Source organism: Candoia aspera, chromosome 2, assembly GCF_035149785.1.
Source record: "Candoia aspera isolate rCanAsp1 chromosome 2, rCanAsp1.hap2, whole genome shotgun sequence".
NCBI classification, from domain to species: domain Eukaryota; kingdom Metazoa; phylum Chordata; class Lepidosauria; order Squamata; family Boidae; genus Candoia; species Candoia aspera.
The window spans coordinates 110,221,301-110,237,275 of NC_086154.1; the positions used below are offsets into that span (position 1 = coordinate 110,221,301).

General features: G+C 39.6%; 1 protein-coding gene across 1 annotated transcript; it reads right to left on the minus strand.

Moving 5' to 3' along the window:
* Positions 1–5,356: 5,356 nt before the first annotated feature.
* LOC134492408 (5-hydroxytryptamine receptor 3A-like) lies at positions 5,357–15,273 on the minus strand. Its single transcript, XM_063296578.1, has 9 exons — positions 15,080–15,273; positions 14,293–14,450; positions 13,705–13,749; positions 13,477–13,586; positions 12,633–12,802; positions 11,616–11,776; positions 8,431–8,641; positions 7,557–7,730; positions 5,357–6,788 (listed from the first exon to the last, which is right to left on the minus strand). The coding sequence occupies exons 1-9, from the start codon at positions 15,123–15,125 to the stop codon at positions 6,526–6,528; spliced, it is 1,338 nt and encodes a 445-aa protein (XP_063152648.1). The 5' UTR covers positions 15,126–15,273; the 3' UTR covers positions 5,357–6,525.
* Between the last annotated feature and the right edge of the window lie 702 nt (positions 15,274–15,975).

Here is a 15,975-nt window from a genome sequence, read left to right on the forward strand (position 1 = left end):
GCCTTAGAAATCTGCCTCTTCTTCCCTAAGAATCCTGCAATTTAGCTAATCACTACCAAGATTGTATGGGATTGTTGCCTCTAACATGTCTGCTTTAGAGTCCTAAAAGCTGGAGCATTTCAGTTACTGGTTTTGGATTTGACTTAATCTTGTATATTCTGGGATCAATAATACTGGATTTGTTCATAGTAAATATGGATTATAATCTATTAAAAAGCCAAATATGCTTATATAAAACTCTCAATATTTTATGGATTGAGGCTTTAACCCTTTGAATATTTAACCTAGCAATATATCCCTATTAGGTTTTTTTTAAAAATATGGTACAGATCACACCACATTTGTTTTTCCCACAAAAAATGTTTTATCATACAAAATTAAACTCCTAGCCTTCTAAAATTAAGGCTAATCCTATGCTTGTTTCTATTTTCCTATCTTTCTTATTCTACTGTCTGTCTTTAATCTATAAATTTCTGTCCATATGTCCTATCTCTTTGTTTTGTACCACTATGTTTTCCTATCTTAACTAGTTCTTAGCTCTTTTAATCTTTCCTTTTCCCCTAGGTCTTCAGCTCTTGTAGCCAATCTCAGTCCATTTACATGTGAAAACCCTTTTCACTCCTTTATAGCCTTCCCCCCCCCCCCCCAGCATTCTGGAGCTGGTTTGTGGCGCTCTGCACCTGGGCTACTGCATGCAATGGGCTTGCTTGGGATGGGCTCTTCTTCAGTCTCTCAGCAATGCCTCTCAGCCGGTCTTGCAGCTCCAAGAATTGCCATTTTCTCTCGCTGTCTGCTGCTGAGGTGCGTGTCTTTGGGTTGGAGGTTTCTCTTTCCCATGTCTCTGCTGTCTTCCTGGCTCCACTCGTGTCAGCTGGACACAGTTCTTCCTGTCTTCCAGAAGACCAGTAGACCTATGTTTGGATATATCCTGAGTGACAGGCTATTTCCAGCATGGCACACCTCTATACAGGTGACCGGTAACTCAGGCAGCTTGAAAGTCTCCATCCTAGGCATCACCCTACTCTTGCTGAACCCTGCCCCGTCATACTTCAAGGAAACTTATTGGTGGTGGCTTTCCCACCAGGTGATGAAGTTGGGTGGGATACTGGATCCACCAGTTGCTACCTTGAAATTGCCTTACAGAATTGTAAAGACAGGACCACTTGCCAGTCTTGTTACAGAGGCAGATTAGAACTTGGTTGTTAGGTTAGCACAAATTATGCTGTATACTTTTCAGCTGACTCAAGGGCTGGAGGCATGCACCTTAGCACAGATGCAGTCATGAAGAAGAATCCTAACACTCAAAAAATTGATGCAACAAGTTTCTTTTTTGTCCAGTCCTGCTGGAGGAGAAAAAAATTGAGTTTGGTTTCACTAAACAGTTGAGACAGAGCATATTGCAAGAACCCAGGAGGACATGTCTTTCTGTACCTATTATAAAGAAGAGCAGTCTTTTCCAACTTTGCGTTTAAGAATTCCTATCCAGCTGCATATGCAAAGTTTCTGAAAATTGTAGTCCTGTTGTATTTGGAGGGGATCAAGTTGGGAAAAGCTAAATCAGCAAACAGTCCACCCTTTACAGTCTAAATCACCAAAACAGTTCCAGTTTAGCTTATGTTTTCAGTACTAACTTTTCAATACTACTTCTGGGGTGTTTTTAATTGAAAAAGCACATAAAATTGACTTCTCACATTGATAGGCAAACTAGGTGCTTTCCCCTGTTTCATCAGTAAAAAAAGGCAAAGGTTTTTATACATCAGCCGTTGCTGCAGCTTCAGTTCCCATCAGGGACAGGCAGCATATCAGATGGCAAGAGATAATGGAGGCGTGCTCCACTTACTTCCTCAGCTTCAACAGTATAATTTTGTTGAGGTTAATTGCTATTTAGCCACTGCCAAGCTTGCTTTTTTATAGTGGAAATTGCTGTTAACTTCCGGGCTTACCTCCCAGAACTTCTCTAAGTCTCTTAGATAATAAACATTTTACTCTGTATCACTTCCCCTGCATTTAATAACTGTGGGTCTGTATGCTGTAGCTGTTATAAATATTATGCTATTAGAAACATCCTTAAGGGGCACGTTGCTAACAAAAAGACCCTAAACAGTACTCAGCTAACAATAGAAAACCTAGTTTACTAGTTGCTGAAAACAAGGAGGAACAGTCATTCCAACCTATTTTTCTAAAGAGTCAGGTTCATAAAGCACCAAGCTCATGTGCAGTGAGAGATTATATACTTACTTACTTAAAGTACTTACTGTGGTATCTATGCTGCTCAATTCTTGAAGAGTCTGAGTGGCTGATATAAACCAGTACATAGAGTTAAAAACATTGTGACTATCAAACATTCGTCATAACAAAGATCAACTAGAAGTACTACCAAACGCAGTGGGGCTAATCCTCAGCATTCCCCAGCCCCCTCCTGAAGTGCCAGGTCTTCATGGTTCTTCAGAAGCCCAATATAGAATGGGTGGTTTGGATATCCATGGGCAAGTTTGTTTAAAAAAAAAACATAAGCACAGAGGCTTGTGCAGCTTCTATTGAAAAAGTGGTGTAATGAAGAATTCAAAGAGAGTATCTCATAGCACTTCGCTCTCTCTCAGGACCAGCTTTCTGAATTACTAGCAACATTATGAGGTTTGTAATCAGGCCAGTTGAATGAGCTAACAAAGGAGAAGACACAGTTTTGCAGGGGAATTCAACTGAGGAGAGGAAAAAAGGCAGGTGACTGGAAGAGGGCAGAACTCCTTGACTCCTCCTTTGCTTTGATCTTTTCTCCCAAAGGGGAACTGGGTCCAAATGGAATTATATAGTGCAGCTGACAAAAGGTAAGGAGCACTTGACTAACAGGAATGAATGTAAGGCTCCAGGATCAGGCCAGTGACAGCCAAGAGTCTTGGAGGACCTTGCTGATGTTATCTTGGAGCCCTTTTTTGTGGACTTAGAGAAATCACAGTGGACTGGCATGGTGCCAGAGAATTGGAGATAGGATTTCCTGTCCTCAAAAAGGAGCAGGGGGGGGACCCAGACCTGGCAAACTACAGGCGGGTCATCTTGATGTCCATATAAAACTCTGGACAGATGACTGAGCTGTCAGTTTGTGAAGATTTGGAAAGGAATGCATTGCTTCTCAAGAGCCAGAATGAACTTATCCAGAATAAGTTTTGCCAAATCAACTTGATTGCCTTTTTTTATACAATGATCAGCTTAGCTGACCATGCTAATGCAATAGTGCAGAACAGTCTCCTGTGAAATTCTGAAAGGGCAAAATAATTTCAGTATAAAAGCCTAGCACCATAGTGTGATATGTTTTAAATCATGATGGTTTTGTTCATCATTTTAAGCCAAGATTTGTTAACAACATTAACTGGTTTGGTGTATGTAGCAGAGTGCATGCATGTGCCTGCCTGGGATGTAGTGGGTCTGCCCCCCCAACCACCAACATGAGAAAGTGTCTCTAAGCCTTCTCCCTTCACCCCCTCCAGTAAGAACCGTAACCAGGAACTTTTTCCCAGAGAAATCCTCATAGGTGCTGAATTACTTGGGAGACTCCTTTCTCTGCTTTCTGTCCTTTCAGTAGTTTAACAGGGAGGGCTGAAGCATGTGCTAAGGTTAAATTGCTTTCAGAATGAGTCAGTGATTGTAGAGAGAAAGGGAGATGACTTTGACATGTGAGCTCCTCTATCAAAGCAAGAAAGGGTGAAACATGTCTTAAGCCTACAGCACACAGGTACCATTTGGAAGAGGCTCAGACAGACACCTCCCTATCTCACAGGAGTATAAGAAAGGGAAGGAGATCCAGCACAATTAGACCCACAGGATTGTCTTGTTATAGCCAATCTCAATAAATGTGGTTTTAGTCTTCCTGTACCGTTGATTTCTTGGTCTGGTCTACCTAGTGGGGCTGACAATGATTCAATACAAATTAAAATCTTTATTATTTATCAAGATGAAAGAACTAAATTGGAGTTAAAAGAACAAAAGCTGAACATTAAATAAATAATGACCTGTTACCTCAGCTGCTGCTCTGGCCAACCCACACATGCACGCACAGAGACAACAAGGGCAGAACAAAGTAACAAAGGTGCCATAATTCAAATAGCATTCTGGCCAGGTAAGAAAACTTGCCATAATCATTTATAGAATCTGATTCCTCAATTCACTGTAATACATTAAATCTGCTCTTCACTATCTTATTAACATCCTACTGGTTAGGCTATAGTTAGACATGGGTTGCTGATGGCATTGCTGGATTTCTGTTTGAAAGGGACCTTGCTGATAACCCTTATTTCCAAGAGATTCTAGGCTAGAATAAGGATTAAAAGGTGGAAATTCTAAAATCTCCTCACTCTTCTATGATTGGAAGGCCACATCCCTTCTCTTCCAGTTACTGAGAGAAGGGAGAACAAGTAGGGACAGAGAAACAGTTCCAACCAAGCATTAACGGAGAATGGATACCACTGCTGAGAGATCCTCTCTCGATCATTATTCACTAGGTCTCTGAGGACCTCTGGGGCATGCTTGAACAACAGCATATTAAAATATGGAAACCTCTCCTACACCCACTTTCCCACCCTCTTTTTGCAAGAAGCAATCTGTTTTCACAAATTTGTCATCAGTCTGGAAAGACAAAATGTGGAACACCATATTAAAGAACCCAATATATTTCATAAAGCTCTGAGGGAAAAAATAACTCAACAAACACATTTCAGGAAAAGTTTATTTAAATCTAGAATGACTACATTCCTGACATCATTACTGCCCAGATGGGAGGAGATGGGCAGGGATAAATTAATTAATTAATTAAATAAACCATTAGACAAAATAGTTTATCAATGATATGTACAGTGACCATATGTCCTTTATTATAAAGGACAGTCCTTTATTTCAGAAAGCTGTCCTTTAGATTTATTTATTTATTTATTTTCTTGGTTTTGCTCTTGAATTTTTCTTTGTAAAGCAGTTATAAACACAAACAATTTTTTTTTTATCCTTATGAACCTCTTTCAGATTTGCCCCTTTTTCAGGTTTGTCCTTTATTTTTTCCAAGAAAATATGGTCACTGTACCCATATTTGAATGAGTTTTCACATTGTAATGATTATTACTTGATTAGCTTCATTGATTTCTGAAAGGAGCTCTCTTATCCTGAGCCTCAGTCTGTCAGGTTTCAACTATAAACTACATATTACTGAAAAAAAAAGTTCACTTAGGAAGCAAATATGCACAAGACTTGTTTTTCTTACATATGTATTTTCTTATATATGTATTAATATTTTATCCTACATTTACATTCAGTGTTTTTCCCTTACTGTTCCTTGAGAAATTTTTGGATTTAAAAAAATTCCTCTTCACCCCACCCATCATCTTTGAGGGCATAGCCAAGACTCTTTGATAACATTGCCCTATCTAGTGCGGGTTTTGGTCCCCAATGCCACAGTTTGTATAACCTTCATCTACTAAAGGTGGTCCATCCTGAAGGCTTTATGGTTTGAGCTGAAACAGTGATACACCTGAAACAACTACAATGATACTGAGGTTAGCAAATAGATTTTTAAAATGATTTCTACATGATATTGATGAGATCTTTTATATTTGCCTCAATCATGCATTAGACACCCACATGCTCACATATGCCTCATAATGTGGTTTATATTCATGTGCAGTTAAAGAAATAGCAAAAAAGAAAAGGGAGCAGCACCAAAAATGGTCAGAAGAAGTAAAGAAGCCACTCAGACCCTGCCTGAAGGATGAAGTAGTAGTTCAAATCCTCAAGGATCAGTTACAGATATCAATACCTGCAGCGTTTTGCATTCAGAAGATATAAATACAAGTTATTTCTTTATAATACTTTCCTCACGTCTTGCCACTGAAATCAAGTAGGGGGCTAAAGTTTTCAAGCTAGTTAAGGACAAGGGTGTCCACAAGGTATGGTTAAAAAAAAAGTCAAGATGTGGGCATGATGGTGCAATCAAAGCTCCGCCCATTTTTTATGTGCATTAACTTGCAAGGATGGCTGGCAAGACACCAGGAGAGAGATACCTAGGCATTCATGTTATGAACATTTAGGTGGAAGAACTCTTGAAGAAGAGCTTATTGGCTGAGAACTGTGAATTAATGGGCACCTTCAGAGGAAAAGGAAGAAAGGTATAGGTCTGAGTGGAGTCTGAGGTGCCTTTAGTTTTTCTGAACAGGATCTACAGGTTAGACCCATTCCATTTTTTAAAGGCATTGCTGGGCTAGCATTTCCCCTCATCCTAGATTGGGAGCATATACTGATGAAGGCAGCAAAGTGTTTATAATGCAATTAAGTGTCACGTACACCAGTGCATAGGGTTTCAACTGTAGGAGAAGCTGAAGCTTGAAAGCTCATCTTTAAAAATACAGTAGTCTACGTGTGATGTGAGCACAGATCAGAGGCTGTTTGTCATACTGTGATGATGGAGGAATTAACCCAATAGTACTGCACATGTACATTCTATGACTTGGCCAACAAATACAGTGCGCTAGTTCCATACCGCAAAGAACTTCAGCTTTTCCACTCGATTATAATAAAGGCTATAAAACTGAGGGATAAGACCAAGCGGATATAATAAAGATACTTCTCCAGCTGGATAAGTTTGTCCTGTTTGGCAGGGCCAGGAATCTCCTTGCCTTCTTCCAGAGCCAGGTGCTTCTTGATCTGTTGCAGCTCCATGTTCAGCTGTTTCAGAAGCATAAGGCTGTCTGTGATGTCATTTTCAGCCAAGGGAAGCGCCGTAGTTGGCTTGTTCTCCATGAGTATCTCATCCCCTTTATGGGAAAGAGGACATACAGTATTATTGTGATAAAATAAATGATAAACAGAATCAGGGGACCCATTCTTTCCAGGCCAGGGGCCACAGCTAGCATTTTTAAAGCAAATTGCATGCCACACAAAATGGCTGACATGCCAGAGGGTTGGTCTGTTCACAAGGAGTTTGCTCTGGTGGGTGTGCCCATTGCAAAAGATGCCACGGTCATGGAGTAAGGAAGCTCTTCAACTGTTCTTCAGCCTCCAAGATGTGATGTTCACTTCCTGGTTTGCATGGGAGGCATCAGAAAGCAAGCAATTGGGGAGGAGCGCTTCACCAGTGGAGGGAGCAACCTCAGCAGTTTGCCATCTGGCAAATGCCCAATATGGCCATTATTTCTGAATACTAGTGAAGTAGTACTTAAGATATTAGACTAGGAAGGGGGAGATCCAGGTTCACATCCACCCTCTGACACAGAAGTTCACAGGGTGACTTTAGACCCACATCTCTCTCAATCTACCCTCTCACTGAATGCTTGTTGTGGAGAGAAATGGGAGGAGGACTGGTTATGAGCACAGCTGGGAACTCCTAAAGGAAAGACGAGATATAAATCTAAAAAATTATAAATAATATTAATGACATGGGCAACCACCTTATGGCACCCATTTTGTGAGAACACCCATTCTCACATTGCCAAATGGATCCCCTAGCCCTCATAGACCTGTCCGCGTCCCCCCACACTTTCTTTCTCCATCTGCCACTTGTTTGCATGGCAGCTAATGCTTACCTACATCCATGACAGAGTCCTTTATTTTTTCTTTTTCCTTTCTCAAGAATCTACTTATAAAGTTTTTGGTCTTGAAGGATGGGAGCTTTGACTTCTGCTCCTTGAGATACACAACAAAGGCATTCTCTAGGATGCCAAGGACCATAAATGCGAAGATTCCGATAAAAAACATTGCTGTGGAGAAGAAGAAACAGCTCTGGTAAATGATCCCCACTCTTCTTCTACCCTTTGAAGAAAACAAGAAACAGGCATCATCTGTCTAACAAGAAGATAGATACAGACAGATGACAGAGATGATAGATGATGATGACAGGTGATAGATGACAGACAGAAATGAATACAAACACATATAAAGTATCCTGTGAGTTTGGTTTATAAAAGGAAATGTTCTTTTGGATGGAGATTAAATGAAATGCTGCTACAAAAAGAAGCAATAGTGGGGGATTGTAAAAAGAAATTAAAATAAGTTTTTGAAAATAATTCAGATAAAGGTACTGATTTAAGAATGATTTGGGACACAAGCAAAGCTTTCATTAGAGGTTATTTTATACAACATAGTACTGAACTCAAAAAGAAGAGTCAGGAAAAAACAAAAGCTATTTTGGATGAGATAAAGAGAGAAGAAGAATTAAAGAAGTTTCCAGAGAAGCTTTGCTCAACAAATTAAGCTTTTACAATGACAGCTATCTATGTTAACAGTAAGAGAAATGGAAATAAAAACGAACTATATAAAACAAAACAAAAATGGAGTTTGCAAACAAACCAGGGAAGGGGTGGGCATACAAATTACGAAAAGAAAAAGAAAAGAATATGGATTACCCCTAACTGTTCCAAGGCTTCCACTACTGAGTATTCCACACGGTTAGGTAGTTACCTATTATTGGTGGATGATCTGACGTTGCTGGTAGCTTGTCATTAAGCATCATAGACAAAAATGAGACCTGCAAGATCATGGTCACTTTGAAGGCAATCTTTTCTGTGGGAGAGGCAAAAGCATAAGAAATAGCCATGTCCAGCAAGAAGAGAATAAAAGTTGGCAGAATCAGAACTAATTCATGTAGAATGGCTCTCCTCTTCATATCAATCTGTAAAAAGAAAAGGTAGTAAAATAACACAACATTACCAGGACCAGCATAAATTCCATTCGTACAACCTGCTAAATCATCCCAAGGCTAGGCTTAGCTGATTGTCTAAACCTACTATAGCAGGAATGTCAAAGGAGAAAAAAAATGGTCAAAATGGCAGCCACAGCTGTGTGATAGAAACCTGTTCCTTTTTTATGCACCTCAGGGGGCTTTTGATTGCAGGCCAGAATCACCATTTTGACTTTTTTTGCCACCATCTCAGCCTCCCACACAGGGGAGGCCCCTGGGTCCAAGATTTTGGTTTTGGCAGAATCTTAGCTATAATACACAACCAGTGAGGGGGTGTACCTCAGCCATTATTCCATTGCTGATTAAACCTGGATGGTGAAGTGGAGTTAAATCATAGCAACTAACTCTCATGCTCCGGATGTCAAACAGGTTAGCTGGAGTGGCTGCTATCCAGAATCCGTCCTGCCACTGTCCTGAACTCTTCTTTCAGAAGTTGATAGGGAATTGTTGAAGATAAAAGTGGCTCAGGGAACAGGGTGGGAGTGGGAAATCAGTCTTTTTCCATGATTTACATGGTGATTCCAACATGAACTGGGCCCAAATGCAACTTAAACAAAAAAATAGGAGCAGAATTAACCTCAGGCAACTAGCTATCCAACCCTCACAATAGCTGAGGTCTCAGCTGGGGAAAAGAGCAGAAGACAAATAGCAATTTTCTCAACTGGCCATTGGCTGTCCCTGGATAAGTCACATAAGCAACTCTAATATCAGTCTTGGTTTTAGCAACTTAAAAATGGATGAGACCACAATCTTACCTTTTACTGAAATATTTAATATTCTTATATTCTGGGTTGCTAAGAGGGACTGAATTAGTGCAAACTGGTGTTGGAAAAACCTTGAAATTGATTGCCAATGCTAGGACCGTTCTGTGCCCCAATTTCTCATTGTAAAAGTTGTGAGCTATTTCTCTTTTAACAGCTTGTCAGGCAAGGATCCAGCAAGCATTTTATCTTGTTGGCAGGAAGAAAAAAAGTATATTTGACATTTTAGACCATAAAGATCCATTAGAAAAAAGGCTCTAGAGGCTCAGCCAGATGAAAACAGGGAAAAGAAGGAATCTTTGTATACTGAATATGAAATATTTTCAGAACATGGGCAGAACTTAATGGTTTGGTTCTGCCTACCTGATTAGCAGCAAAATATTCGCTATGGTCTGCAGTAGGGCTCTTTTTGTGTACGAAGCAACATAGTGGTGACCTTTTTCCAAAACACAACGAAGAAGAGTACAACTTAATATCTGAGAATGAAGCAGTAACCTCATAAATGCAGATGGAGGAGGACAGGTTAGAAAGGCTGCACCATTTTGTTTTCTTCGTTTAGTTATTGGTTTCAGATCTGTCTTTGAATTAGGAACTCAAGGCAGTATCAAAAACACTTCCTTGTCCTATTTTTCTGTGTAATAGCACCCCTGTGGCTTTGGTTGGGCAGAGAAAGCAAATGGCCCGAAGTCGCCCAGGGACTTCCGTGGCTGAGGGGAAGGAGGGCTTGAACCTGACTTTCGCCATCCTGGAATAACAGACCACAGTCCATAGCGCTGTGGCTGCAGGTTCTAGCACCTGCCATTTATCTTCCTTTTCTGAAAGCCAGTGCTCAGACGAAAAATGATGTTCAAATCATGGTTTCTCTGACTCTATGTCTATGATAGATTATGCCTATCTATGCCTAGGTAGATAAAAATAAATACTTATTCCCAATTTCTTGGGGAAAGCTGAAATCTCCCTTCTTAACACACGGTCTACTCTTTACCTGATTTCACTAGTCGAAAGTATCAGTCTGACTTCCAATCAGCTTCCAAATGCCAGTAGGAATCCACTTGGTTTAATTTGCCTTGCCTCTATGCCCCTCCCCAATGAACACTCCACAAACAAAAGCCAGAGCACGCCAACTTTGAAATGTATTATATCTGGTAATGTACAGATTGGTTGTAGGGATGGAGCAGGAATCCTCTGGAGTTTGGGGGAAAATACTGTCAAGGGAGTGGGTGGAGTGTGCATCATGTATTTATCTCTGTGTATTTACATACTTCATTTCCTAGTAAATTTGCTTAGGACTAATCCCTTATCATTTTGCCAAACTTCCATCAAGAGAAGCACCAGCACAGTACAGTACAATACAGTAATGGTTTGCTTTGCTTATTTCAGGGGCATTTTATACACGCACACACACAGAGTATATACTATAATTTATGCTATATATTATAGGTACAGTATATAATTATATAAAGTATATTGGATATGTATTACATATAGTATGTGTATCTATGTGTGTGTGTGTGTATACACACCAATCTGCATATATAATATATACTATATATACAGACATAGTCATCCAAAGCACATGGAAATAATAAACAGTGTTTTTTATGGCTCTTACTCCCAGTTAAACAAGCATAGTGTCAGAGCTGCAGGAGTTTATTCTCTTTGTGCCACTGCTGCTTAAACAGTACTTTGCATCTGAGAGCAATTGTTGATATACAAAGTAATGCACCATTTTAAGAAGAGGCCAATGCTGTGCTGACCCTTTCAAAAGCAGCATCTTTACAAATGCAGATTCAAAATCCACAAGTGTGCCATCTGTCAGCCTTCTGAGGTAGACCAGACAGGAAACATGGCCAGATGAATAAAGTAGATAAAATTCTACTTTATTGTAAGGTTACGTTAATGGAATCTTGCAAGTTTGAAAGTACATTTCTCCCCCATCTCCTTTGCAGTCCAGGAAACCAGGGAGGGTCCCTTCTGAGATGTTTGCCATGCCCACATTCCTTCTGTGGGCTCAGCTGCCTCTTATCCGACTGTTCCCCTGGCTGTGGCTCTTCCCCCTGTCTCCCAAGGTCATTCCCAAACACCATTACACCATCTTACAAAGAAGATACATAGTATTTTCTTAATGCATTGATAACCAGTACCTCATAGATGACTGCACTGTGATTTATGAGTTCATAAAACAACGTTTGCTCAGTGATCCTCACTTTCTCAAACTTCCATTCTCCGCTGGCTAAATAATACTTGCGACTGTCTTGGTTTGTCTTGTTGGAAGTTTTAATGTTCTTTATCCTCACTTCCTTGTCTAGAAAGAATACAAAATCAGTGACCCAGAAGGCTGCCAATTCAGGACAGCCTGAACAACGACAATCCTATCCTGAATATATAAAAGGTTCACCCCCTTCTTGGCATCTTCCAAGTATATTGGGATAACATTTCCCAGGTTTCTGGCCATCTCATCTGAAAAGGTGCCAGATTACGACATCTGGTATAAAATACATACAGAAAGCAAGATAGAGGTTGATGAATCTGTTGAGATGTTACATCTTGTACTTCTGGCTGAAATTTTCATCTTCCCGTTAATAATGAGTGTTGGAAATGAGCAATAATCATGTATGTATGAATGCATGAATGCACTTACATAAATTTATGTGGCTGTCCAACTCACAAATTGCAACTGGGAGGCAGGGAGTGCTAATATAGGATTAAAACCAGTACAAAATCAAGAAAAATAAAACAACAAATAAAGTCAGCCTACAGTCATTCAGTACCCAAACCAAATGGGCTCATCCACCTCCCTGGCCCAATATGTGAGAGAAAAGCCAGGTCTCCAAGGCCTTACAAAAAGCCATCAGCGTCAGGGCCATCGGAATCTTGTGGGTGGGGCAAGGCGGGTGAGCTGATCCTAAGGACAGCCAGGCATACTTCCTGTGTCCCAGTGGGGTGATGTGGAGAAAGGGGAAAAAGTGAGTTCTGAATTAAGAAAAGAAGAACACATAAAGTAGATGCATTACAGGGACGACGGAGAGGCATGGAGAATAGGTGCATGAAGAATATGAATATGAATATGAGGAGTGTGGCTTCAGAAGCCTGTGAAGAAAGGAAGGGCAAGCGGAGTTCATGATAGGTCAGAACAGTTCCGCTGTGCTTGGCTGAGTTACCTGAATGTAAGGATGACGCTATAGTTAAGCTGCATGTTTGCTCATCAAAAGGAAACATGTGGACATCCAATTGGCAGGTGGAAGTGAGTCGATGTGCTTGAAATAAACTAATGGAGCCATCAGAGGATACGTGAACGAAAGGACTAGTTGCATGCTTATTTTCATCTGCCCTGAAAGCAAAATATTGTAATTAAGAAAAGTTTGTATTTTGCACGTATGAGATAATAATGCTGTCTAATATGTGCAAAAAATATAAGGAAACTCTCTTTATTGGTATAACAGCCAACCACCCAACCATAAGATCCAAATGACAGAAATTGCCTTTATGGGTTCAGTCTTCCCCCCAAGCTGATGCTAGAGATGGTTTGGTCACTTGGATCATAATTTAAGGCTAGAATCCTATAACATTTAACTGGTGTCATTCCCATTAACCTAAATAGAACTTACATCTGAACAACGTGCCTGCCCTATAAACTAGTAAAAACAAGGATCTCAAGTAATCTATTTTCTATGGGTGTTTTACATAAATCAGATGGACTAAAAGGAAGATGTAATTGGATTCATAACAAATCCTGTTCTAAGGAAAGTTAAACTGTATCAGACCTGGGTGCAAAATGTATTGGATCTTTCTGAAGTGTTGGCAATTTAGCAGTGGTGCTAAATCTCTGGTTTTCATTATGGTATTCCTAATTCCTAGATGTGAGAGTGAATGATAACTTTGACTCAGTGTGTATTGGTTTAGCAGTCAATACTATGTAGTATTGTACTGTTGTATTACTGTGAAGTTTCTCTCTAAATGAAGTTTTAAAACATATTCAAAAAGTAAGAAAAATAGAAAAGATACTGTTCATCTATGAAAATATCAGGGGTCCAAAAAAGGTTCACAGGGAGAGCGATACTGGAAATGTTACAGAAGTCCAAAGGATTCCAGCCGATAAATTCATTTTTCCAGATCTAGTAAAGAACAAAGGAATAATTTAAAAGGCATAAATTATTTTTAAAAAAACTAATCTTGGTTTCTAGAAAACATAGATATCTTGCTATTTGTAGAAGAGCAAAATGAGTATCTTACCAAAAGTAACCAGAAGTAGAATGTGGCCACTTGTAATTTTTCCTTCTGAAAAGGAGGAAAAAGGAAAATATGAACACATCCTTCTTCTAGTCTTCAGAAGTTGGACAAAATCAACAATCTATTCAGCCAATGCCATATTGCATCAATGGAGATCTGTTCTCAGTAAGTGTGTATAGAATCGTGGTCAGAGAAATACATAGGTAGCACAAGTGTTCATTTGTGAGGACGGTGGGGTGGCAGAAAAGATGACTTACACCACATAGACACATAATCACACACACACTACTGACAAATCCATCATGGCATTCCCAAACAGTCTCAGCTGGATTTACCCTTCCTGAATAAGCAAGAATTCTGCTAGTCTCCTTATAACAAGTCACATACAGTACGTGGGAAACTATTAGTTCTCTTTTCCCAACTAACTCTACCCTTTTCAGTATCTCTGTTCACTATTTATTTATTTGTTTGTTTGTTTGTTTGTCATATTTATATGGCCGCCCATCTCACAAACAAGTGACTCGGCAACCTACAACAAATTTGGATCAGCCCAGCTTCTGAAGAGCAAACACAGCAATCATGCTCTCTTACCACTGAAAGAATGGAAGTGAGGGTGAAGTCAAGGCCAACTTCCAAATACTCTTCCCAATTCTTCTTAGGTATAGAGTATAAAAGGAGTTCCTGCCTGGAGGAGATGTTCAGGTACTCGACCACATCATGGTATGTACAGATCTGTCTCATGCTGGCACCTGGGAGGCACAATGTGGAAAACAATGAGCGTGTTCCAAACCTTCTTTTAAAAATCAGAATCACCCAATACCATTCTCCTTTATGGATGGACAAAACAGTTCACCTTTCTCCATACACTCTGAATGTTTTGTGTCTCACACAGCCCTTCAATCTCTGTATGGATACATTTCTCAGCTTTGGTGAATTCTTATGACAAAATCAATGACACAAACAATATTTCTGTTCCCAGCATGGAATTGCACTGTTCTCGTAGTTATTAAAGATATAATCCCCACTGGGAAGAATGTGGCTACCAAAGAGTACATGCCTAGAAGAAGGAAGCATTCTTGCTGCCTGTTCATTCTGCTTTCTCAAACATTCAAACATTCGTAATCTCAATTTTTTTTGCCCCCTTTATGAAGAAATATATCTCCTTGGATGAATACTTATCATGCAGAAATGAACTGAATAAAATGCTCCCCTCTGCTACTAGTCTTCCTTTAGTTTTGTTGTGTATGATCATTTTGGAAGCCACTGAATGCCAACATTGCTATTCTTCATTCCAATCTTAATCCATGCATGTGCTATAATAGATTTATCAGTTCCAAGGAATATGGTTGGATGGGAGTAGAAAAAATAATGTACTTACCTGGTATCCAAGAGAAGAGAAAAAGAAGACTAACAGCTATCCACATTCTTCTTCTTTCTCTGAGGTTTGGAAGATATTTAAAGTAGAACTGAGAAATTTCTAGACTGCAGGGTTCACTGAAGCAAGAAACCCAGATTGTTTTGCTTTTGAGTTAGGCCTCTCCTGGCTATGGGAATGATGTGTTTAATATCTGAATCCTTTATATCAGTTCTAAATATTTGCTGAAAAATTATTCTGTCTGCATCAGACATTCTTCTTTCCTGCCAGCTGGCCTGAGGAAAAAATCACTCCCATAAGAAGATTCCCTTTCTCTTCTGGTTAATTAATAAATTGTTGCACATTAGTGCCCATTACGTATTACTCTTTGTAGTCTTGATGTTGTTCTCCCTGAGGTCATGTTTTAGCAGATCACTTTATGCACTCTTAGCAACTATTGTCTGACTGGAATTGTAAAAGTTGGTAGGTATCAAACTTGAAAGTATGATGCCCTGCCTTGATGAAATTAATTGATTATACTGGTGATTATGCCCACATTTTTCATATGCACTCTGTTTTATTCCAGTATATTTGTTTGTATTTAATCTCTAAATGCTTTTGGCTCATGTTACTATTGGCACAAGCGTCATCTGAGAATCTAAAGAAATATCATTGGGGTAAGATACTGAAACCTCTGTTCTGGTCCTACCTTCACTCATTGAAAGCTACCCCCAACGTCATCTCCTTTAGACTGGGCTAGACTTACCACCCCCAGAATATCTAGATAGGCTGGGATATATAATTCCAGGGCATCTGTTGTATGTTTAATTATAAATGAATGAAGTGGTTGGTTTACTCACAGATGGGACTTAAGCCAAAAGCAAAGGAACATTCTAAGCATGTGAATAGGAAAGTGGGAT

Bases quoted from the DNA above. Each gene is read 5' to 3' on its own strand.
- LOC134492408 (XM_063296578.1), bottom strand. From the start codon at position 15,125: ATGTGGATAGCTGTTAGTCTTCTTTTTCTCTTCTCTTGGATACCAG. The intron at 8,642-11,615 runs GTACTGGTTATC...TTCTTTTTACAG, and splicing joins ACAGTGCAGTCATCTATGAG to ATTGATATGAAGAGGAGAGC. The intron at 6,789-7,556 runs GTAAGCATTAGC...TTTCCCATAAAG, and splicing joins GGACTCTGTCATGGATGTAG to GGGATGAGATACTCATGGAG.